Source organism: Cottoperca gobio, chromosome 13, assembly GCF_900634415.1.
Source record: "Cottoperca gobio chromosome 13, fCotGob3.1, whole genome shotgun sequence".
NCBI lineage: Eukaryota > Metazoa > Chordata > Actinopteri > Perciformes > Bovichtidae > Cottoperca > Cottoperca gobio.
In genome coordinates, this window is record NC_041367.1 from 24,861,684 (window position 1) to 24,887,111 (window position 25,428).

At 42.2% G+C, this 25,428-nt stretch overlaps 1 protein-coding gene across 1 annotated transcript in view; it reads left to right on the forward strand.

Annotated features, from left to right (window-relative positions):
* The window catches only part of lrrc75a (leucine rich repeat containing 75A), a 54,616-nt gene that overhangs the window by 22,524 nt on the left and 6,664 nt on the right, over positions 1-25,428 (forward strand). The window contains exon 3 of the mRNA XM_029445682.1: positions 8,089-8,201. Within this exon, the coding sequence (XP_029301542.1) occupies positions 8,089-8,201 (113 nt within the window). The remainder of the gene's footprint in view (positions 1-8,088; positions 8,202-25,428) is intronic.

Genomic DNA, 25,428 nt, shown 5'->3' on the forward strand with positions numbered 1-25,428 from the left:
ATGTGTGTAGTCTCAAAAACGCACTGCTTGTAGGCGTGAACATGTTTGTAGTGCTTTACTTCTTGGAGGTCAGCAACAGTTATAATTCCACTGACCAAGCCTCAAAGTATCCACAGAAACTTCACAAAGCACTCCTGCAGCATAATCCACATTTCCGCCGTCCATTTGTACGCTCAGTGTGTTCCTTATGTTTTCATCATAATATACCAAAATACCATGCTAACCTACTGCTTTCTTTTGTTGCTAGCACGTTTAGCTCTGCGCTTGCTTTCCTTAAATGAGTGTGGCTCATGAATTTACATTTTAGGATGATAATTGTAACGTAATGGACTCAATACAGCTACCTGTCCATTCATCCGTCTTTTACATCATCGTATACTTGTTATACATTTCTTCATAAGTTTTGTTACGTTTCTTTTGTTTTTATTGACAATTACAGTTTTTGTAAATGTTATTTTGTACGTGGGGGTTTCATTTTTTAAGTTAATACAGAACCTTTTGTTTGTATTTAATTTGGTTGATCTAACAGCACAACCACTGTGAATATGATCAGCTGAAGAAATGGCTGTTAACAGTTGTCATTGGAAGCATAGAGGTATGGCACCACTCCACCTTCTAAAGGCCCTGTCACACATATCCGTATGGCAGAAACATATGCCGGCGTATATAAAATTTGTCAGAGTCCAAATACGTCCAACTTTTCATCGGATTGGAAAAGTGAACATATACAGATACGCATGTCTAACCTATTGATAGAGTATCACTTACTAATACAAAATGTATCAGACGAATACCCAACGAATGCATAACGTATACAATGGCGTATACAAAATATTAGCAATACACTGGTGTACGTAGATATAAGGTAAGGTGTAAGTAGTATTCGTTAAGAGCACGCGGTGTTACCCTGGGGTGCGTTGTTGAACGCTGATGTTTTGAGCATGTTCAAAATTACCGGACGTACTCGACGTGTGCTTCATAAGATATGCAGACGTTACATATAATTTACGTTACGTTAGACATACGTGAATATGGAATACGTATGTGAATACTTACCTACGTAAATATAGTACGTGAATACTTACCTACGTAAATATAGTAGGTAAATACGTACGTGAATACAGTACGTAAATACGTTAGAGGTACGTTAGATATAGGCTACGTCGGCTGACGTGAATCCTACAGCCAACATATTGATAACGAGTGGATAACCTATTCCTACCCTATGTTAAACTTATTTCCTGACGACGGAGTAACTTATTAAACTTGTTTCTACAGTACAGCTAGCGTTCAGCTAGCGTTTTGGGAGCTTATTGGGGTTTGAATATAGTATATAGGGTCCTTGTGAGTAGCTCATCAGAGAGCATGGAGGATGCTGAGAGGCTGCTACAAGAGTACATTCTAGCCGTTCTCCAGTATCAGCATGACGTGAACCAAATGGCACTTTTCCAGCTCCGTTGGCCAGACGCTCTGATACGTTTTGTATAAGAAAGTGATACGCTATCAATAGGTTTGACATATGTATAATAATTTGTTATGTATTCGATATTTCGTATGCGCCGGCATACATTTCTGCCATACGGATATGTGTGACAGGGCCTTTACTGGCACAGTAGGCCGTTTCCATTTATTGGTGACCAGGATTCAACACGTTGACTTAATTTAACTTAATGTACTTAACGTAACAAACGTACTTATAGCCCAAACCATGATATTTTCCTCAACCTAACTAAATAGTTTTGTTTCAGTTCACAAAGTTAACCTTGTGTTTAAACCTGCAACTGTTTCACAACATGCTGGTGGTGCAGCTTGCCTATTTTGCTATTGCCAATCTGATACATTATGATGGTAGTGATAATAACTGATAACGGCCATTTAATGGGCTGATAACATTTGAAATTTGTGGAGTGCAACAAACACTGAAATAGCTTTTATAAAATCCCACCCTATGTATTGTCGAAGGTAACTCCCAACCGACCCCAAATCTCTCCAAACACAGCAGAAATCAGTGTCCTCTGTGGAATCTACGCCCCTGTAGAGCTCGTAGAGTGAGATTTAAGATCCAGCCATGATTCTGAGTCAGCTGTCTGCCAGGTCTCACCCTGCACCCCCTGACCGCTGGTACGCGAGCAATAAGATTTAATTATCCAAACAATTAATCTGCCGAATGGAGAAACCGTTCTGCAGTAATTTATCAGAGCATGCAGTAAAAAATTAGACTAAAGTAATGGTTCCACTTGTACTGTGCAAAATAATTCATCAGCAGGCTGGCCTGAGGGGAATGAATAGAGATGAAGCAGAAGGATAAATAAGACAGAGGGATGGAGACAGAGGAGAGGTCATCGGTTCTCAGGAGACCGGAAATATTCATAGATATGTTCTTTATCAATAATGTAACGAGGGGAGGCAGAGAGAGACAGGCAGGACAACTGAAGAAAAAAGACAACGGAGATTAAGAGAGGGAAAGAAAAAAGGAAAGGGATGAGAGCTAGTGAGAGCTGGATCCAGTGAAATGTAGAAAAGGCCACAGTGAACCGACCGGATGCTGCAGCTGCTGTTCTCATCGACCCGAGCTCCTTCTCATTCACTTCAACACAAAGCAATTCAAGAAGCTTTATCGACACAATGAGACCTCTCGTTACAGTACATCACCAGGAGTGTCAATACAAAACACAACATCAATACGCCACTAAAACTACACAGATAAACAAGCCATTTAGGTCTAAAATGTAAAAAAATCTAAAGTCTGGTGCAAAAAAACAATTAGATAATCAATATAATTAATAATTAATATAATGTATTTATATTTGTATAATTTTAATATCTCTGTCCAGTAAAAACCTTAGAATGTAAATGTTTCTGCGACAAGAACATTGTACTTCTAACTTGAGATTCATGCATATTTCATCTTGTAAAAGTTGTTCATCAGACCAGGAGTTACAGGACTTTCTCAACCCTTTAAGGAAAACTGGAATTGTGAAACAGCAGAAAGGTTTTCATGGTATTACAGGAAATGACATCAGAATAAAAAACATAATTCACCAAGCAACCTTCATGTAAACAAACATTTCCCTTTGTAATGTGTAAGGAAAATTAAAAAGAAAGAAAGGAATTTGGCACTTCAGTTATCATAATAAAAATATAAACAAATCTAAATACAACAACTAGATTTACAGGGGAAGTAAGGTTCAATATGAATCGTCTGCAGAGGCATTTGGATAGTGTACTTAATGTACAGAGAATTGCGGAGATGTGATTTTCCTGCTATGACAAATAATTATAGTCAAAAAAAAGCCAGTGCATCAGGAGCTTCACCATATTCTATGTTTTCTATTTTTAATGCAACTTTGTTCATGCCGGGCACAGTTACGATTGTTTTCTGTGGCTTTGTCTCTGTAAGTGATCACTTTCACATTACACATAGTCATTTGAGGCATTATTATAAATAAATCTGTATCAAAATCAATATAAAGAAAAAGTTAGCAGAGCAGCAGAGCACTGAGACAAGTGAGAATATGAACCATTTTTGAGTTCTTTCACTATGAATGTAAAACTGTGAAATTTACACAATAAATACAATGTGTCCTCAAACTTCTTTGCAACTACGGACCAGACAGACACATTTACAGGAACATCTTCACAGTTTCTCTACGGCAATTATCGCTTCATTTCAATTGGCAGCCAAGGAAGTGGAATTACTTTTTCTTCTCTCTCTCTCTCTCTCTCTCTCTCTCTCTCTCTCTCTCTCTCTCTCTCTCTCTCTCTCTCTCTCTCTCTCTCTCAGTGCATGCTGGGACTTTATGTGTGAGTGAGATGCTGAGCGTGTGCTTTTCGATTCTTCTTTTTTGATTATTATGTTAATAATGGGTGTTAATTTAACTTAATTCACTGATGATAGTTGAGTTTTGGTGTGGTGTTTGAGGTGTTGTGGGGTTCACTTGCTGGTGTCTCGCTGGTCGGCGTCTGACGCCATAGTAAATGGGGAATTCGCCAAACTCACGAGGAAACATGGCATTAAAATTTCTGCCGGCTTCCCGTGTAGTGTAGAGGAGATTAGGTTTAGCTGTGGGGGAAAATGTCGGACACAGCAGTATAAAGTCACCGGCGCGGATGAACGGCGCTGTTGTCATTTTCCTGGATCAGGTGGAGAAGGTGCTCCGCGTCATTGAGGCAGGTATCGTGGTGAACGAGATGTTTATGCAGGTACTGCCACGCACGCAACCCGCAACCAAAGTTGTTATTTCTAACGTCCCTCCGTTCATAACCGATGAGAGCTATCCACACACGGGAAAGTTGTTTCCCCGGTGAAAAAGATTCTGTCTGGATGTAAGCCTCACTTACTGAAGCATGTAGTGTCTCACCGTAGACAGCTTTATATGATGGATTATTACTACTACGTGATTTTTGGCACCTCATCGGGTATGAAATGTTTTGGTTGCGGGGAGGAGGGACACACCGCAAGAGCTTGTTCGAGACGCAAAAAATCAGTGAGTCCACAAGAGATCGAGGATATATTGAAATCCTCAAAGTCAAGAAAATGGCTTTAGCCAACTAGCTACACGTTAAAGTACAGGGTGCCCTGGTCCCGTCCCAGTTTCAAAACCAACTCACAGCTCGAGGAGCGTTGACTATGCGGGAGCTGCAGGTAGCTTTACAGGCCATGCAGGGACGGCGAGCTCCCGGCATCGACGGCCTCACAAGTACGTTTTTTTAAAGCTTTCTGGGACATTTTAGCAAATGATCTTTTAGATGTTTTTAATGAAAGCCTGGCCTCTGGTTCCATGATGATGTCCTGCCGTAGAGCAGTAATAACACTTCTGCCTCAGAAGGGAAACCTGCAGGACATCGGTAACTGGCGCCCTGTGTCTTTGCTGTGTGTGGATTACAAGCTTCTGTCCAAGGCCCTGGCCACAAGACTGGGTGGGGGGGGCTATGGAGCGACCAGACCTACTGTGTGCCTGGCAGGTCCATGGAAGACAATGTCTACCTAATTCGGGATGTATTGGAGGTCACCAGCTCATTGGGCATTAATACTGGTCTGATTTCTCTAGATCAGGAAAAAGCTTTTGACTGGGTTGAGCACAACTTCCTGTGGAAAGTGATGGAGAAGTTTGGGTTGAGCCCTGGATTCATAGCTAAGATCAAGGTGTTGTACAGTGAAGTTGAGAGTGTGCTGAAGTTCAATGGTGGTCTGTGTGCTCCTTTTACAGTGTGTAGAGGCGTCCGGCAGGATTGTGCTCTGTCAGGGATGCTCTATGCGCTCTCCCTTGAACCTAAAATATGCTCCAACCTACAGGGTCTGCTTTTACCTGGTTTTAGTAGCAGCATTGTTTTTTCAGCTTATGCGGATGATGTCATTGTTGTCATTGGAAGCCAGAATGAAGCAGATATTTTAACCAATATTGTAAAAGATTTTAGCACGGCATCGGCAGCGAGGATGAATTCTAAGAAAAGTGAAGCCCTCGCTGTCGGGGAGTGGCGTGGCAGTCTCCCAGTTCTTCCCCGCAGCCTCACCTGGAGAAGAGATGGAATAAAATATCTAGGTCTGTAAAATACAGAACAAAATGGTAGATTTCTTTTGGGATGGTCTACACTGGGTGCCACAAGGGGTGCTGTAATTATCCAAAGAGGAGGGGGGACAGGGCCTAGTCCATCTGGCCAGCCGAACAGCTACTTTTAGACCGGTCTGGCTGATTTGGTATGGAGAGACGTGGCCAACTGTATTCTCAGACGCGTGAGTAACCTGGGGCTGGATGCTGCTCTGTTTTTAACTGATTCAAAATGTTTAAAGGTAGGTGAGCTGCCTCCGTTTTATCAGGGTGTTTTTAAGTCTTGGGCCCTATTTAACCAAACATGGTGCCCAAAGTCTGACTCTGCACTTGTTGTTAAATGAGCCTCTAATTCACAGAGCCAGGCTGGTCATCAGCAGCAGCAACACACTGTGCTGTGCAGGTCGAGGACCCTGTGCTTACAACAGCTGGTGGATGCAGTGGGGCTGGTGCTGAATGATGCCTGAGCCCTGGGCTCTCTGCTGGATCTGACCTCTACCCGGGTGGCTCAGAGGATCCTGCAACTCTGGAGCCAGAGACTCTCTGGAGAGGAGAGGAGCCTCCTCATCAAATACAGCAAGAGAAAGACTGATCCAGACCCAGCAGACCCGCTTCCAGAAGTCTACCTGAGCCCAGGGCTGAGAGAACTGACCGGCCCCCTGCTCAAGGTTATTAATCCAGTTAAACTGTCGCTGCACAGAGCCGACAAAACAACTTTCTATGAGAACTGTGTGAAAAGCATAAACAGAAAAGGCCTGTGCAGCAGACCCTCCACTGTGTGGAGCAACAGACTTGGTGGAGAAAGCGGACCGGGATTTTATACAAACCTCCCCTCAAAAAACGTACTGCCGACCTTCAGTGGAGGATTTTACAAGGTGCTATCGCTTCCAACACCTTTTATCTCCGTTATTAATCCTGTTGTTTTTAACAATTGTCCGTTTTACGTGAGACTGTCTTCCATGTTTTTACTAAGTGTAAGACATTCACAAGTTTCTTCTCTCTTTTAACATTGGTTTTCAGTCTTTTTAATGTAGTTTTTACTGAGAGTGTTTTTATCATGGGAGCTGCCTACAAAAAAAAGATAAGAAAGAAAAGTAGCAGCTCCTAAACTTCCTCTCAGTGATGGTGATTTGTGGTGATCGAGAACGGGATATTTGATGAATGATTGGAGTATTGAACGATTGAATTAGTTGATTTCTGGGGGTGCAGCGTGGAGGCACTCACACAGGGTGGCAATGTGTGTCGATGGGGGTTATTTTTGACCCATGTAGAGCCTTTGAAGGGTTGTGATAAAGAAATATTTTTTTATTCAAAAAGTAGAAAAGGAAAAAATTCAAATAGGAATTTGTGATGATCAAGGGTTAAATATATAGATTTTAATTTTATTTTTATTGTAAAATTGTACAAATGTCTCTCGCACACACACACACACACACACACACACACACACACTGACGTTAACAACAATAACAATGTGTTAGCTCACAGTTTAGTGAACTGAATGTCTTTGTTGATGTCACTTATTCCCTTCACCATCTGTTTGAAACCGGATACTTGGGACCTGCAAACCTGACTCACCATCTGAATAAATGCATTTCAATAAACTCTTTCTCACATACACACATGCAGTTATGGGACATGGAGACATACGGGTGGAGATGAAGCGGTGCGTCAGATGTCGGACATTTACAATTCATTATTATTTCACGTCACAACATCCTCTGACGAGAATCATTTAATTGTGTAACATACTATGTAGCAAATAGAGAGTGATTAAGAATGCAGCCAATCATTGCAGCATGTAGCGTTGAATTCCCCAGCTCCCAGTGTGTATGCGCGTGTGTGTGTGTGTGTGTGTGTGTGTACTTTATGTGTGTGTCTTGTCAAATCAAAAACTTTCCGTTGTCTAATTATTTGCTCTATTGGTCCTTACATCCTTTAATGATATCCTCGTGTCTTCCCCCTGTCGGCTGCTGTCACACTTCACTGCTCTCTGTTATTCTGTCATGATGTTGTGTCCAACGTGACGTTTCTCCTCCTTTTCCCACTAACTCTGCAAACTCTGTTTACTGTAAGGCTTTTGACTGACAGCGTCAAAACAACTGTAACATGAATACCTGTATGCAAAACATGTTGGATGTGCTGAACTATTGACAGATGGCTGGTTTCGATTTAGTCAGAATCAGATCATATTTATTGCCAATTAGGTTTGCACATACAAGGAATTTGTCTTGGTGATTTGGTACAATGCTAATAACATGGATGATCACTGGAGAGATGCTGTAATCAGTCAGGAACATTCCAATCATGGTATTGTTTTTGTTGTGCGCTATATTTTATACTTAACTAAAAATATTGCAGGGTTGAACACTGCTTTGTCTCTTTTGTCCCGGGTTGAATGTGCCCCTCTGACAAATCACTTTGGTCTAGAACAGCCACTGCTGCCGCAGCATTTTGGATCAACTGAAGAGTCTTAAGGGATTTGTTGGGACAACCTGATAACAAGCTATTTGTGTCTCTCTCTCTGTGTGTCTAACAGGAGGGCGACTCTCTCGGGGCGATGGAGAAGGTTTGTCGCCAGCTGACCTACCATCTCAGCCCCCACTCTCAGTGGAGGAGACAGGGCCTGCTCAAGAGGAAACCTCAGGCCTGGTGAGTGTCTCTGAGTGTCTCTGTGTGTGTGGCTATGGTACAGTGTGTCTTCCTTTTTTGTTAACATCTCAGTGTGTCACCAATGTGTCATCATCTGCTGCCCCTTTGGGTGCCATGGAAAAATCCACTGATGTCTCCACTCTTTTATTTTCTCACCGTCACACAGATACAGTTGGAGATGAAATTGGTTCCTTCTGTGCCACCTTCAGAGTCTCTCTGTGCCTTTTTGTCTTCCTCTCACTGTCACATAGTCACCATCTTTATGCACACATTATTGCCGCATCACGCAACTACATGTTTTAGTTTTTAATGTGAGCTGTTGATGTCATTTTATGTGTAAAGTGAATACTTTGCACTGCAGTTATCTTGCTCTCCTCTTTTGCTCTTTGCACCTGCATTATGCAGAAACCTCGTTTTGAAGGTCTGCAGCCAAATGAAAATTGAGATTTAGATGGATTTAATATATAGTGCCGTATTACACATGACAAGTGTGTCTCCAGCTCTGTTAAGTACAGCCACCAAAGAATTATCTTCAAGCTTCTTACAGCTGTTCTCAATATTAAACATGTTATGTATGCAAAACACTGTGTTCAACTTGCAGTTCCGATGAAGCTGTTTTTCAGGCCAAGAACCCCCAAACTGGTGTAGTGTGGCGCCGGGACCCCCTACATTATATATTGTATAGAAGAGGCTTGAAGGAGTCCGTGCGACGGGGGTCAGTGCGTGGAGGAAATTTATTTTAGTTCATCCCTCTCCTTTCCTCCACTGTAGGTGTGTGTCGCCGCCCTTCTCAAAGGACAGCAGAGGAGGGAATGCGAATGGCAAAGCAAAAAAAGCCAGCTGTCTGTATGTCTGTCTGTCTGTCTGTCTCCTCCGCTGTGTTTCAGTATGCCGGACAATAAGTTTGTTGTTTTTGCTATTCTCTACAGGGACATAAAGATTAAACAGAGGGGATCAATGAGCAAACCTTGACCAATCAGATTTGAATATGTATATTCTAAAGTTAGAAAGGAGTTAGCTTACCTGACCTCTGTAGCCTGCTCCTCATCTCTGCTTGATGCCAGCAGCTCCAAGCTTCATGATCTGCTACTATCATAACACACCACCTCCACACATCTACAACCGAGTTTCGGATGCTGCATTGGGGGCAGTGTAAGAAAGAAGATGAGTGGAATAAAGACTATATAACTGGTTTTTCTGCCTCAATTTTGATCCTTTGTTTTACAGTATCCATCGTGAATCTAACAATGTTATAGGAGTGCAATGATTCATTGGTGGAGAACTCTGAGGCTTACGGCTATACCAGCTACTAACAGGCGGAAACATGTACTCAATATACACTTAATGGTATGCTGACATCAGAGCGAGGATGCGCTCCTCACCTGAACCCCTGTTGAGCTCAACTCGTCTCCTGCAGTCGCTTCATTCGTCTTCTGCAATGTCGGTGCAGCTACGTGGGAGCAGGCCCTGACCCTCTGCTCCATTATTGAGATTCACATATAAATGCTGACAAATGTAGGAACACAGGAAGGGGAGACACATCTGAATGGCTTGTTGAATTGGTCCTTCAACATTGACATTGGTCAGTTTTCTGACTGGGTAGTGAAATGTATGTTCACAAGCACTGAACAAGTGATGACATATCATGATATGTCCCTTTTAAATACATCAACCATATCAGTAACAACATGGTAAATATGCAAACACATTTGTGCCCATAATCACCATTGTAATTCTGTAAGTCTGTAAACCTGCTCACTGTGTGATGCTGCACAACCTAAAGCTATAAAATGCATCCTGGTGGGAGCAGATGGTAGAGAAATGACGCTGTAGCAGGACACATTTAGAGAAAGGATTCCCACTGCTGTGTGACTGGAGGATCAGTAGGAAATGAAAATCTCTCCTGCTCAACTGTTAGCATGAACACCAGGTGTCACTTCCTCTTCAAACACTTTTCAGACAAATGCACGAGTGTAGAGGGGGAAAATAACAATTCAATATGGCCATAAAATTGGATCCTTGCAGAGTGTGTTTGGGTTTGTGTGAGTGTTGACACAAATAATAGGTTGATTTTCTTTCATCAAATAGCGAGCTCAAAACATTGCTGTAAAAGCAGGGCACTACCTATAATGGGATTAAACGATAGCTGGAGATGGAAACGGAAATGGAAAATGATTTTGGTAATTGTCTTAAGTAATTCTGGACTGCTAGATGAGATTTAATCAACGCAGAGCTGCAGTCGGCACTTCAGGCTGTCATGAACTCCAGTCACAGTGATCAGCCAGAGGAGACACGGCCACGTTCATTTAGTCTCAGGGCAACATATCAGAGTGTGTTCTTTTTGCAAGGAACACACTCCATGAATGCCCTCCCTACACACACACACACGCACACACACACACACACACACACACACACACACACACACACGGAACATTTATCTGACGTACAGTTTTCATCAATAGGGAAATTAGCTGTAGAGACCAGAACTGTTGACTTTTTGTTTCACATGTAACACAAACAGTCTCCTGGGTGAAAGTTCTGTGTTTGTTTGACTCATCCACCCCGATTAGAAACGTATTTGTGATAAGACAAAAACAAACATAAACCGGGTAACGTAATTGACAATGCGGTTTCGTTGTATGGTGGTACTATAATTTTAAGCCTGCCGACTGGGGCTGCATGAGTCATCCAGACCTGATCCAATCATAAAGGCCTCTGAATGAGCTATATCCGCCTGTACAAATATAAGGATGTCTGTCACCTCATAAATCGTGACGTTCTTTTGTCAGTAATGAGTTCTTTAAATAGACGGTTGTATTTGCACAGCTCTCTCTCTCACACACCGTCCCTCTCTGCCTCTATCTGCCTTTCTGTCTCTCAGGGTCCAGAGGTAATACGCAATTACAAAACAACAATTGTTTTGGGACTGCTTGCGATTATCAAATGGCAAGGGGGTAGGGGGTGGTTATTAACAGAGGATTTGGATTACATAAAATTGATTTACTTCGAATAAATGCTATTTTACTGTGAATATGCTGAACTGGATTTTGGGGGAAAATAGACAGCCCTAGTGTCCACCTTCAGTTGCACTCGTAAAATCAATCTAGGCACCTTTGATAAATCAAAGTTATTACATTTTTAAGCACGTAATGAATGCTATTCGAGATTTTTTATTATTCCTGCAGTAAATAACCTCCCACCACACACGTACTGTAGCTTTCGTGAATAGTGACAAGGTTTGTGTGTGTGTGTGTGTGTGTGTGTGTGTGTGTGTGTGTGTGTGTGTGTGTGTGTGTGTGTGTGTGTGTGGCTTTAGCTGTGTGCATCTCATGTCCACAGCTAAAGGGACAGTTCACAGATAACACCTAACATCTGTTATCATGGGGGAAATGTTCACTCAGATCGGACAAAAACTTCCACCTTCTCTTCCCCTCTGTCTGTCTGTCTGTCTGTCTGTCTGTCTGTCACACACTTTTTTACTGAGGTAAACATTTTTTGACTTCATTGCTGAAGTCCGACAACAGAGCAAAACGCCCAATTTAAATAATAATTTACATACAGGTTGATTTAATATTGAAAACAGCACATGTATGCTTCTCTCTACTAAGCTACAGAAAGTTTGTTGTCATTTCGAACAGTTTTGTTTGTCCTGGCTTACTGTAAAAGTGAATGGTTATAAATATTTAAAAGTGTCGTGGTGCTGATGCAGAAATATAAAATGTGTACTTAAAATATAAATACAATATATACATTTAAGAGTATTAGAGTGGAGTTCACATCACATTGCTCAGGAGAAAAGTTATTTCTGGTTCAATAGTCAGTTTGGGGGAAGAAACTGTTGTTCAGCTCTTTATGCTTCAGAACCTCTTGCCAGAGGGCAGCAGGGAGAGCAGGCCGTGGTGGGTGTTCTGGGCTCTGGTGAGGTTTATTAGCAGACGCTCTTATCCAGAGGGGACAGTCTCCCTGGAGGAGCTCAGGGTTAAGTACCTTCCTCAAGTTCTTTAAGTACCTGTTTGTAAGAATAAACAAAAAGATGCACGAGGGAGAAATGACTTACTTTACTTACTTACCGGTACTTGTATGCAAATAACTCCTAGAGTTTTTTTTATCAGCAGTGAAAAGCTAAAAAAAGCAGAAAGAGCTGGAAAAGTGGGTCCTAACCTTTGTCCTTCAGGGACCCCTTTTCTATCATTTAGTAAACTGACGGCCCTACTAATGTTAAGGGACATATTTTATGGATATTTCATTATATATTCAATGCATAACAATAATTACATTACATTACAGGTCATTTAACAGATGCTCTTATTATTAGGTTATTCTTAGGAAATGTTAGTACAATTATTTGTCTGTATCGTGTTTTTCATTTATTTACTCATTTTACCGATCACACACACTTAATAGGCTTCTTTTTTTACTAATTCAGTGTTTACTTCTCCCTGACGCTGTTGTTCTGTTGTTCTGTTGTTCCGTCAGCTCTTTGTAAGTTTTAACTGTGTACTTTTCTGTTTGGCAGAGAGGGAAGGCTCTGTGAATATAGCAGCTTGTGTTCAGGTCTTCACTGTGCCCTTATCCTGAGAGATATAAAAAAAGGTTTATATCTTAAATAATAATCGAAACTTCAAAAATAACAATTTTATTTTCTTCACAGAAATGAATAAAATCCAGAGATACATTTAAAAATAAAAAGGTGTCTAACAACCCTTAAAATGAGGAAGGCCTTGCGACCCGTGAAGCTTTGACATCACTGAGAGTCTATTGGACGAGAAGGGGGCGTGGTCCGACCCAGCTGGTAGCTCAGGACCTGATCTGAACTTTTTCCTGAGATCACAGTGATCAAAATCAGAAAGAGAAACTATAGCTATTAGTGCTTTTAAAGAAGGAGCATATATAACATGTTAATCAACTGGCCTGCAGTTTGTTGTGGTTTATTCAACGAGAGTAGTTGTGGTTGTGAATCATGGAAACAAAGCAGGATTAACAAGGCTTACTGTCCGCTGTCTGGCTGATTTATAACGGCTCCTTTCACTGGGCTCAACAAGCCCACTCACTGGTTTGAAATGAGGCAGCTGTACAGCTCAATGTCTCCTCTGCTTTACAACAAAAGCCCTGAGACCCCTGCAGAGAAAAGGGTGAGGTAGGCAATGTGACAGCAGATATTCTCAGGGCAGGGTCACATTTAGCAGCAGAAGGACGAGACATTTCTCCTGAAAAAGAAATGTGCTTTATTTTCCTGTCAGCTGTGTTTGATTGAAGTCGTATTCTGGGTATAAGGAGCGAGACAGGACTTTTCTCCAGAAGCAGTTGGAGACAAGAAAACTTCAACAATCTTTTTTTTTATTATGTAGTTTTGGCCATCATTACTTTCAGTAATACATGGCTGCCAATTCTTTTATTTAGTTTGGAGTAAGAATTCAGATTCGACATGGTCTTAGTCAGTCTTCGCGAACATGAGTACACTCAACATTTCAGCAGAACTCTGAAGGAAAAGATTTTATGAGAGTTTAATGACATTTTCTATGTGTATTTTGAGGTTATTTTCTGTATTAACTGTATGGAAAACAACTTCAAATGTTTCATGTTTTAATGTAATTTGAGCTTATTTATTTATTAGGACTTATCTGGTGACGTCACATATTCAACAAGACTTATTTAACATATGATGTGTGAAATACTTTCTTCGTCCTTTTTAGGCCACTCCAAGCACCGTGGCAGCACAGTTAGAGTTGGAGTTAGAGGTCAGAGTTTCACAGAGCTGCTGTCTTGTCTGTCCATGCGCTGCCAGTAACCGCTCTCGCGCTGCAATGTTATCAGTTATAGATTAGTTGTTCATTGTGTGTCGAAAATGGATGTGTGGTGTGAAAAGTGTGAATTGAGTCTCATGTCAATGCAGGAGAGTCGGCTGCCCTGGTAACAACAACAGTGTTAGTCCAATGGGGCAATTGGTAGAACAAACACAGGACCTTTACCCAGGAGAACACTGCTCGTGTCCTGTGTGAATCCAACATTGAGTTACTTTAAGATTTGTACGTAAAGCTGTTACATAACTTACTTACAACAACGTAACAAACACACTTATTTAAAGCCAAATCCTGATCATTAATTTGACCTAACCAAGTTGCATTTTTTTTTCATAAACATAACCAAACTACGACCTGTGGCAATGATGACCCCAGTTTTGCCCACCGTGCTGATGGGGTTGGAAGTAAATAAAGTGGCTGGAGATGGTCCAGTAAGCAATACACGGGCTTTTAGGAGCAGCACACAAAAAGCTTCAGCAGGCAAGATGTTGACAGACAAACAACGTCTGTCTGTCTGTCTGTCTGTCTGTCTGCCTCCTCTGGGTCTTGCATCATCAATCTTTCCAAATGTCACGTTTGATTTTCATGAGGTCAGAAGGGAAATAATCAGGTCTTGCTGAGGTTTTGCTTGACCACAACATTGTTTGCCATGGAAACTCATAACACACTGTTGTACTGTTAACTAATGATCTCCGTTCACTTTGAATACTAGTAACATGTATTATACATGTTATTGTATTGTACATTATACATGGCAGTGGCTCAGTCAGTAGGGGCTTGGACTGTGAGCCGTAGAGTTGCTGGTTCAAGTCATCCGACCCGACCTAAAACAATGGAGTGTGACTGCTACTTGGAGAGGTCCCAGTTCACCTCCTGACCTGCCATGGTGCCCTTGAGCAAGGCAACAGACATGACACATTGTGCTGTGTGACCATTAAAAAGAGGGTTTCATCCCTCCAAATCTTAAATCTTCTCTTACTGACTACCAACCTCTTGTTCTGGCGGTGTGCCGCCTGCTCGAACAGATTCATTGGCTGCCTCCCACCTGCACTCCGACAGCCAGCAGGGAGAGCACTTGAGTGTAGACTCTGGATGTCTGTCTAGCCCTGATATATTTATCTATATCTATAGATAGATATAGATAGCCTGTTAAGGTGAATATAGGGTCTCACCAGTATGAGCCACGGATTTAATATGAAGCAGCTGATGGCTGATACTCAGCATCATAGAGCTACTTTTCAGCAATATATTAAGAACCTGCATGATTTCACAGAATCTGTCAAACAGAGAATCCGTCATTGATTTACCAGCTCGTATCCTTTTGTTGTGAACATCTTACAAGGATTTCTTTACGCTGATAAGTTTAGTCTTGGTTGATGAAAGCATGGTGAGGCAGAGCAGCTGAATGTAGAAGCTACTGCGGGGCATCTTTGTAAAAAAAGCTTGCTCTCAATAGCCTTCCCTGTTTAAACAACGGCACTGGTTTAGCGGTTCAGGAAACTCACAGACCAATTACATATGAGTTAAGCCATCCCACGTGATGCTACGCAGCCAATCAAATCTGTGCATTCCAGGCGGCAAACATTGCGACTCTGAATACAGACAGATGAGAGGTGAGAGGCAGGTGACAGACGGAAAGATGAGTTAGCGATACAGGGAGAGAAGACGGAGAAAGGGAGAGAAACACTGACGAAGAGACGAGTGAGCGGCAGACAGGGAGAGAACAATAACTACTCATGGCGCTCTCCAAGAAGAGAGAAGTCAACAGAGCTTTCAACCCAGAATGGACTCATTCATGTTCATCCTTCCACTGGAGCACAACACCAGCGTCTCATATGCTCAGAGACCGTGGTGCTCATTAACAGTGGTGATGTGAAACAACACTATGAGACAAAGCACAACGTTATTGACCAAACATACCCACTCAAGTCTGAACTGAGGGGACAGAAAATAAGCACTCAGAGCTCAATATGATTTTGATTTGTGACAAAATAAAGCAAATAGGCCACCTGTCAGCATCATCAGCCACAGAGAGCAGTTTAACCCAGGATGTGCTAGTCTGGGTTAAACTGTGCAATTGTTAAAATGTGTTGATTTATTCTAACATTGGTTGAGACTTAAATCAGGATGTGAAACAGTTAAAGAAAAAGGGAAACTCAAGCTGCTGCTACACTTTATTTTATTGTTCTAAGATTAGGCACTTTATTTTGAGATGCACAAAAGATATTTTATTTATTTTCTAAATGTTATTTTTAAATGCAACCCGAGAAGAACACTATACATATCTACAGTATTATATATATATATCTGTATAGTTCAATGTTAAGTGACAATAAATATTGTCTAAATGTTTTTAAATTGTACTTTCTTTATTAGATTTGACAGTCAGTTGTTGATGAAGTGCAGACGTTGATACAGCTACTAGGCTACTTCAATATATATCACACTAATTCATAACGCAAGTTAGACATTATGATGCTCCGGACCTTTGCTTGCGGAAACTTTCTCTAACTGGACCTTTTAGAAATTTAGTTTAATACCCCTGCTCTACATTATATTGTAAGTTAATATGGTAGTGATGTTAGCACATCCCGCTGACATCCATAGATGATACAGAGACACACAGACACACAGATACGGTAAATGATGTGTGAAATACGCGGCCAATGACAGTCTACACCTGGTAAATCAGACTAGGGAGAGGGACACACACCGAGCAATGCTCTAAACTCTACTGGGTGCACTTTTCTAGTCCCTGTAAATCCCTCTCTATCTATAATTTCCCATCTGATTTGTTTCCTGTGGTTTTTAACATGTGGCTTGCTACTTCCTTCAGTGCAAGACCCTTTTCTCCCTCCCGACTGATATCCACAGAGAAAGCAGACCTGTATTGGCGTGGATAAAAGAGGCAGCTAAATTAATATTTACCCTCAGTTTTCAGTCCCTCTTATTTGACTTCATTTGAATTCCTTGCATAAACATGTAACATGTCTGTTTTGAAACACATGCTCGCAGTTTTCAAAATAAGATTGGAGTGGGGAAACTTTAATCTTTAAATATTAATGCAGGCTATAACTTTGAAAATGAATCTGAGCACTTCAAAAGTACTTGGATTTATTTTCTTTCACTTACTTTTCTCATTTTAATCCACATATGTTTTCTCTTTCCCTTGATGTGTCCTCTGAATCTTTCTCTCAACCCCCCTGAATTGTACACTTGGTTCTTCCCCCACTGAGCAGCGTAGGCATCCTGAGGCTGTTGCTGGCTTTACAATAACCGTGTTCATAGCACACTGAGGAGAACAACAACAACAATAAAAACACCCGTTTCTAAAAATACATGAGATTATGACTGTAATGACAGATTCCATAGAAGAAGTGATTCTGGTGGATTATGCTTTCGATCAATTTGAATGATCTGCTCTTACAGCTGTGAACACATGTGTTTAATCCACCACTGCCTTCTCACTTCAACTTGTCTCAAAAAGCTCAAAGAACTGTCCCCTCATCTTCAAAACACATGCTTCTTTCAAAAAATTATAATTATTGCATTATGCAGGACTCGGTCATATAGAGTATTGTGGTGGAGAAAAGAAATTAAAATGTAACCTTTGCTGTGTTTGTCCATGATGTAAAGCGGACTGCTGTACTGGGGACATCGGGCCACACCACTCTACTTTGAATGCATTGGCATGGCGGAATATGAATTCATAAGGCCATCTGAATAAGATAAAGAAGGACTGATGGTTTGCCATCTCCAGCCTCCTCCTCAATACAACACCGTCATTTGTTTGTGCCTCACTGTGACTCATGTTTATTCCCAGTGGACCAGGGACCTCTTGTAGCTGTGTGAATAATGGTATTACCCACTGAGCTCCACTGCTGCCCGACACAGATAAAGACACATTGTACAGAGTCACTCTGGATTGTTCCCACTGTGGACGTAGCTATTGTAACGTCGCCCACTGGTTTGTGGACGACTGCTTTGAGGTCTTGAGTTTGGTATTTTGGCCGTCGACATCTTGGTTTTTTGGAACCAGAAGTGACATGAGAGGGTGGAGCTAAGTATACAATCTAATGCTGAATAAGACCTTTTAGGGAACAAAAATATGAAAAGTGAAAAACAAACTGAAAACGTGGTAGCGACCTCTCAATCACACGGTAGCCACGGCCTACAGCATACGTCTATAATGTAGAGGGGACCGTCAGAAGACTTGAAACTAACGACTGAGACCATAAAGTCATTCGGACAATTCATGAGGTAAACGTGAGAAGTAGAGTAATTTTCTCATAGACTTCTATACAATCAGACAAGTAGAGTCACCCCCTGCTGGCAATTAGAAAGAGCGCAGGTTTAAGATACTTACCACATTGGTTTCACTTTTCAGTCCTGCAGGTTGCTGCTTGCTCAGAGCTGTTCTTAAAGATGATTTCAACTATTGTTGGCCACTAGGGGGCAGAAAAATATCAGCACAAGCTGACAGTGTCATAATTACGTAGTACAAACTAATTGACATTCTCTGGTTTTAGCTTATCTAAAGTGACAATTTACTGTTTTTCTTTGTCATATATGACAGAGAAATTGATTGACTGATTTCTTAGACTAAAAGATTAATTGTTAATTAAATTAAAATAATTTGGCAGATTAATCGATAATGCAAATAATTAGGTGCAGCCTTGATGCAGTTTTCTTAGCTATGGTACAAGAGATCAACGTACTTAACCCTTTTATACCAACACAAAATTACATCAATCAAATTGCGATTTTAGAACGCTACTGACAATTATACTTCAAAAAGATACAGGAAAAAATGTTATTCATTGAATTCTGAAGTGCTCCTAGAGTTGTTTCACCACCATGCAGAATTGGTTTAATTGGTTCCTCCTGCTCATCTATTGGGGGTTAACAGACAGGCAGACACAAACATTACCACTCACACCCTCGATGCTACCTATGTAAAGCTTGTTGCACAGGAGGAGAGGGAGGAGGTGTTTTCTCACCTTCTCTGTCACAGAACAGGAGAGGAAGGAGGAGGCAAAAGGAGATCTGCTGTCTTCTGTGTGCACACACACCAGCTGACTGGGTGATAAATTATCTTTGGGGCGAGACAGAAACACAAGCAGGCAGAGAGAGGAGAAATAAGGACAGCATTTGAAGCCGTATTCTTCTCCCCCACCTTAATTTATACACACTTTTTGTGTGAAGAGGATGGTGACACGTAGTCACTTTCACCTGGATTCACCTTGTGAGTCTGTTTCAGGAAACAAGTGAGAGGAAGAGATCAGGCAGCAGAGAGCGGAGAGCGTTGTGGATATATATGGCTGAATGTCTCATATATAGAGATACAGGTACAGAAATGTAGTCGGAGAACACACAGACACAGAGACGGTAGTTAAGCCTCGTGGTGACGCAGCCAAGAAGAGCTGAGACAGAAGTGGCATTTTAGAGATGTGATATGAAACGTTTGGCTGTGATGAGGTCCCTGTGGTTTCGCACAGAATACATATCTGGGGATAACTGGAGGAGTAGCTCATGACTCACAAGATATTATTTTGTCAATGTGATAATTAGAGGTGCGTAGGTCATCAGACTATCAGCATGGTAACACTGGTAACAATGATCCCGTTTGTGGATCCAAATATATTTCTGATCATTTCTCCATTATAATCCAGCACTTACTGTTTCTTCATGACACAAGTAGCTCCTTAGCACACGTGTATGCTCTCTGATGCTTTCACTGACTACGTTTACATGCACCCTAATATTCCACTATTAATCCTGAATATGACAACCAACAGAATTTGATATGGATCATGTTAACAGTGTATTCTGTTTGGATTTTCTGGCCTTGTTTGGAATAAGGCCTTGTTCCAAATGTAGCATTTGTGCCATTAAGACTTGTCGGATATGCGGATATATTTTGAGTTTAAAGATCTCAATTAGGGTTTTTACCGCACTTTGTGATACACAACCTCTCGCCTGTTTACGGCCAGCTCTGTGTGTTGTACACTAACCGACCAACCAACAGTTTGTAAAGATGAAGTACACAGATGTGCAATGCTTGATGACCGGTGATGAGGGATGACTGCAGGTAGAAAAGGAGGGACATTTAAGTTACTTAAAGGGCGTAGAAGTAGTCAATGCCATACTCAGTTCGGCCATACCAGACCACTTTGTGTTCAAACCTAAGAGAGAAACAAAATGAGAAAATTGACAACAAGGTAAACTTGGCAGGCAAAATAGTGCAGACCTCTGCCAAGGTTGTTTCCGTAAGATAAAAATAATGTGTTTATTCGCACCGTGATTCGTATCCGCTTCAAAATTTAATGGGTTCTTCAGTTTCACTGTCCTGACCTGTCCCTGTCACAAGCTAGCATTCCATCCTGTCTGAAGACGACTACCATCATTCCTGTCGCCAAAAAGACACCAGTCAGAGAGCTCAACGACTACAGGCCCATAGCCCTAACATCGGCGGTGATGAAATGTTTCGAAAGACTTTTAGCCGACTACATCAAAGCCAGCCTCCAACCCTCCCTCGACCCCCATCAGTTTGCTTACAGAGCTAACAGATCCACGGATGATGCCATCGCCACGGTCCTTCACACAGCTGTGAGCCACCTGGAAGTCCCAGGGAACTACATCAGGATGCTGTTTGTCACCATCATACCTGACATACTAGTGGAAAAACTGTCAAGCCTAGGTTTCCCCCCCATCATATGTGCCTGGATAAACAATTTCCTAACAGACCGTCCTCAGACAGTGAAAATAGGCCCCTATTGCTCCTCCACCCGCACCCTTAGCACTGGCTCCCCGCAGGGCTGCGTGCTGAGCCCTATACTCTACACACTCTACACACACGACTGCTCTCCCATTCACCCCTCCAACTCCATTATAAAATTTGCAGATGACACCATTGTGGTCGGCCGAATGTTTAAGGGAGACGACGAGTCGGCATACAGAGATCCTGAAGCTGTCTGCGTGGTGTTCAGCTAACAACCTACTTCTGAACACAAGCAAAATAAAATAAATCATCATTGACTTCAGAAAACACCGTCCAGAACCCGACCCCCTTCACCTCAATGGAGAGAGGGTGGAGAGGGTCCCCACCTTTAAGTTCCTGGGGGTTCAAATTTCAGAGAGCCTCAGCTGGACAGCACACACCACTGCAACAGTTAAGAAGGCCCAGCAGCGACTACACTTCCTGAGGGTGCTACGGAGGAACAGACTGAACAAGAAGCTGCTGGTGTCCTACCGGGCGACCATCGAGAGCGTGCTGTCATACTCCATCTCTGTGTGGTATGCTGGATGTTCAGCTGCGGACAAGAAAGCCCTGCAGAGAGTGATTAGGATGGCAGAGAAAACCGTTGGCTGCCCCCTGCCCTCTCTGGAACACATCTCCACCTCCCGCTGCCTCAGCAGAGCAAACAAAATAATAAAGGACAGCTCTCACCCAGGTCACAGACTGCTCTCTCTCCTGCCTTCTGGGAGAAGATACAGGAGCTTCAAATCACGGACAAACAGACTAAAAAACAGTTTCTACCCCTGGGCCGTCAGGCTGCTTAACCACCACACCTAATGCAATAACCATAACCATCTTCACACATATACTCACTCTGATTGCACTTTTAAAAAGTATAAACTATTTTTATATCAATATTTTTAATCAATATTTTTAACTATTTATTCCCCCCGTATGATTGCTTATGTTGTCTGTCCTACTGCCGTGTTTTTAATGTTATGCATGTCTTTGTATTTTTTGCACACTGAGACAGAGTGGCACTCTGAATCTCGTTGTACTTTTTGTATAATGACAATAAAAGGCTTTAACTTCATGGAAAAAACAAAACTAACTGAACCTAAAACAAAACCTCCTTGGCGGAGGTAACAGTGATGTTACACAGAGGTACAAGGGGAGTTACAGGTGATATACCCACCTACTAGGTCGTCCTCAGACGGGCCCTCCATCGGTGCTTCCAGTCATCCCGATCCTCCATGCATCTGGCTAGCTCACCAGTATTTTCTGCTCTTTCCTTCCTCTTTCCTGAGTACATCCACATATGTTATTGCGGGACGCCCTCGTGATCGGTGCGTGTGTGTTGGTTCCCACAGCACAAGTTTGCTGGCTGGCAGCTCTTGGTGTCTCTGGCAGTGACAATGCTGCGCTGACCCTCGCGGGCAGGCAAACCGGTAATGATCCTTCCGCAGGTTCACCTACGGAAACCTTGTTACGACTTTTACTTCCTCTAGATAGTCAAGTTTGATCGTCTTCTCACCCACCCTTAGCGCCCCCCCATACAAGTGCGTGTTGGTGACATGCTCATCCTTGTTGATGCCAAGTACCACACGCAGCATTCTCGTGTAGCACCCATCTAGGGATTTCTGCAGGGTGGGCTTCAGGGTCCAGCATTCACTGCCATACAGGAGAACAGACTCCACTGTTGCATGGAAGAAGCTGAGTTTCATTTGTCGGGGGAGGTTGGAGTTCCACACACAGGTCATGCCGTTCAGGGCCCTCCATGCAAGTGCCTTCCCCACTTTAAGGACTTGCTCGGACGAGTTGACCCACGAGCCCAGGTATTTGAAATCATTGACTTCCTTTAGAGCAGTGCCTCCTGTTGATATTAGAGGTGGATGGTCCGGGGGGATGTTATATGTTATGAACTCAGTTTTCTTGGCATTTAGTTGAAGGCCAACCTTGGCGCACTCTGTCTCCACTCTGCCCAGGAGTTCCTGGAGTCCACCTGAACCAGTGCTTTGCCCAGTTCATCCACACTAAGAACTCTAACCGTGAGTTATTATTTTGCTTGATAAACAATCTTTTATTTTCACGGCGTAGTTATTGGAACAAACTGTGCAGCTCCATGTTGGATCAGTTAGCATGAAAGATTTCCTGCCTGTAAATAGTCGTGATCGGACAGACTGCACACCAAAACGTTTTAGCTCGAAGGGATGAACAGCTTTGTCAAGAGAGCTCTGAAATGAGGATGGCTTGTCACACGTATACGTAGATTCTCATAAGCTCTCAAGCTTGTACCCAGACATTGAAGCAACTAAAAGTACTCCAGTATGCGGCTCAGTTCTGCTCTATTGCATTTGGATTACATTCACCTAACACATCAGTTAGTCCTCATACTGAATGTCTTCTCTGCTGCTCTCCTGATCAGAGCAGGCCGACTCTGAAGTCACAGTCATATGAAGCTCTTTAAAAATCACATAAACCTCTTCATTCATGTTTTGTTTTCAACCAGCTGACATGTGATCACGCAGAACCAAAGTTCTATGTCATTAATGCCAGGTCGGCAGTTAAAAGACTCTTTACAGCCATCTGTACACAGCATGTATCTGTTCCATCTGTAGTCTCTAACTGGAGTGATGTTACACACTGGCTGGCTTCAATTATGAACAGCAGATCTGCTGGTTAAAGCACCAGATTGTTGTAAAATAAACACAGAAACCTCCCTGCAGATTTAATGCAGCGTAAATCAACAGGTGAGTTGGAGATGTTTGCATTGAAAATAGTTCATACAGTTCCCATAAAACATCGTAGATCATTTGAAACTTGTCTCCCCGCTCGAACACAGTGCTCCTGCCGGTCCTACCCTGGTGTCTCCTTCCAAACCGCCTGGAGCTCCACATTCTTAATTACAATACAGGTGGAGGTTGTGATGAGCAGCAGGATGTGATAGAGCTTTAGGTTACATTTTAAAGTGATGTTCCCAGAAAGGGAATAACTTAAAAAAATCCTCATTTGTTTTGAGATCATTGCCAGGATCACATTTAGACTACGCAATACGAAGATTAAAAGTAATTTCACACAAAGCACAGATTTTTGCACAGAAATGTATGTTCTTAAAAATACTTGCACACCCATGAGACACATAAACAAATAAAAGAGGATTGTATTTCCATTCGTGCGGGCAAAACAGACTTCGATTTCTTCCTGCAGAAATATATTTTTGACCAAAGAAATCTTTTGTTCAAACTGTGCTAATGTACGACAAACGACTCAACAACCAAATAAAGGACAATATGCGGCTTGAGATCGGCCAGCAGCTGGGATAGGATGAAGATGGTAATGTTCTTGATATGCTAATTTTATATGCTGGTCATTGAACGGGGCTAGCCACAATAGCTAGCGTTAGCCTCAAATGATTTAGTCCCTTAGACATTCTCTGGGTCTCTAGGTTTCTGTTCATCGTACTGGTGAGAAATGGCTTTAAAGAGGCACATTTTTATTTCTCAGATTGTCAGATGTGCTACAATGGAAAGCATGACAGGCATAGCAACAGGAACCAACTGTTCAACATATGATGATGATGTTTATATCCATGAATGTCTGAGATGACATACAGTACCCAGCCCTCTGTCCCACCACCCTGCTGGTTATTGTCCCAAGAGGGGTGGGTGACCTCAGTCCGGAGCGGGGGGTGTCTCTCTCTCTGTAGCGTGGGATTCTGGTCTGAAGCCAAATACATCAGGAGCTGTGTCAGAGTCTCGTCTGCTTTTTATTTGCACACTAGTTCTCTTGCCTATTCTTGTTTATTGCCTTAAACTGAGGAGGGTGGAGTGTGGCTGGAGTAAAGTGGGAGATTTCCTGGGTAAAGAGAGAGGGAAGGGGTGCAGCATGGGAAAGAAACAGTGATTTTACTTTTCTGGAATCACGTGCGCCTCTTTCCCTATTAAGTGCAGACAAACACCCAGAGCACGGGAGGAGAACACGAGCTGTCAGAGGTCTCAAACCAAGCGCCATGGAGAGCCGAGGGCATTGCTGCCCCAGAGTGTTAACTAATTAGCACACTTTCGCTAATGGGCTGCTGCGTAGAGTTGGGTTGGTCCGCAAACCTCCAGGGCCTCTGTGGGAAGTGTTTTTAGACTACTTACCCAGACAGTGAGAGCCTCATCAGCTGCTCAAGGTGGGCTTTTCATGTCATTTGTTTACAAAAATAACTTGTGGTAAAGTTTTAGTGAAAATAAATCATAGATAAAAGGTAATAATAAAGGTATAGGTATAACATAGGTATAAAAGGTATAATCATAGGTATAAAAGAAGTGGACGTAGTCAGCGTGACGTCTCCCGTTGGTTTGTGATTACGGTTTCAAAGCTTCGAGTTTGGTGTTTTGGCCGTCGACATCTTGATTTGTTTGGACCAGAAGTGACACGAGACGATGGAGGGTTATAGTTCTAAGATGAAAACACGAACAACACCCAAACCGGACAACGCAGTTGGGAAGAAATACAAAATATAAGTGGAAAACAAGTGGTCAGCAGCTCAGCAAATGGACCGGTTTTTATGATACAATTTATTATATTTGTAAGGGACTATAAGATTATTGACATATAAATGCCTTTTCATGTTTTGTGCTTGAGTTAACTACGGCTGCTTCTGTTCTTGTCCCTTTGAAAAGAACTAAACCAGTTGCGT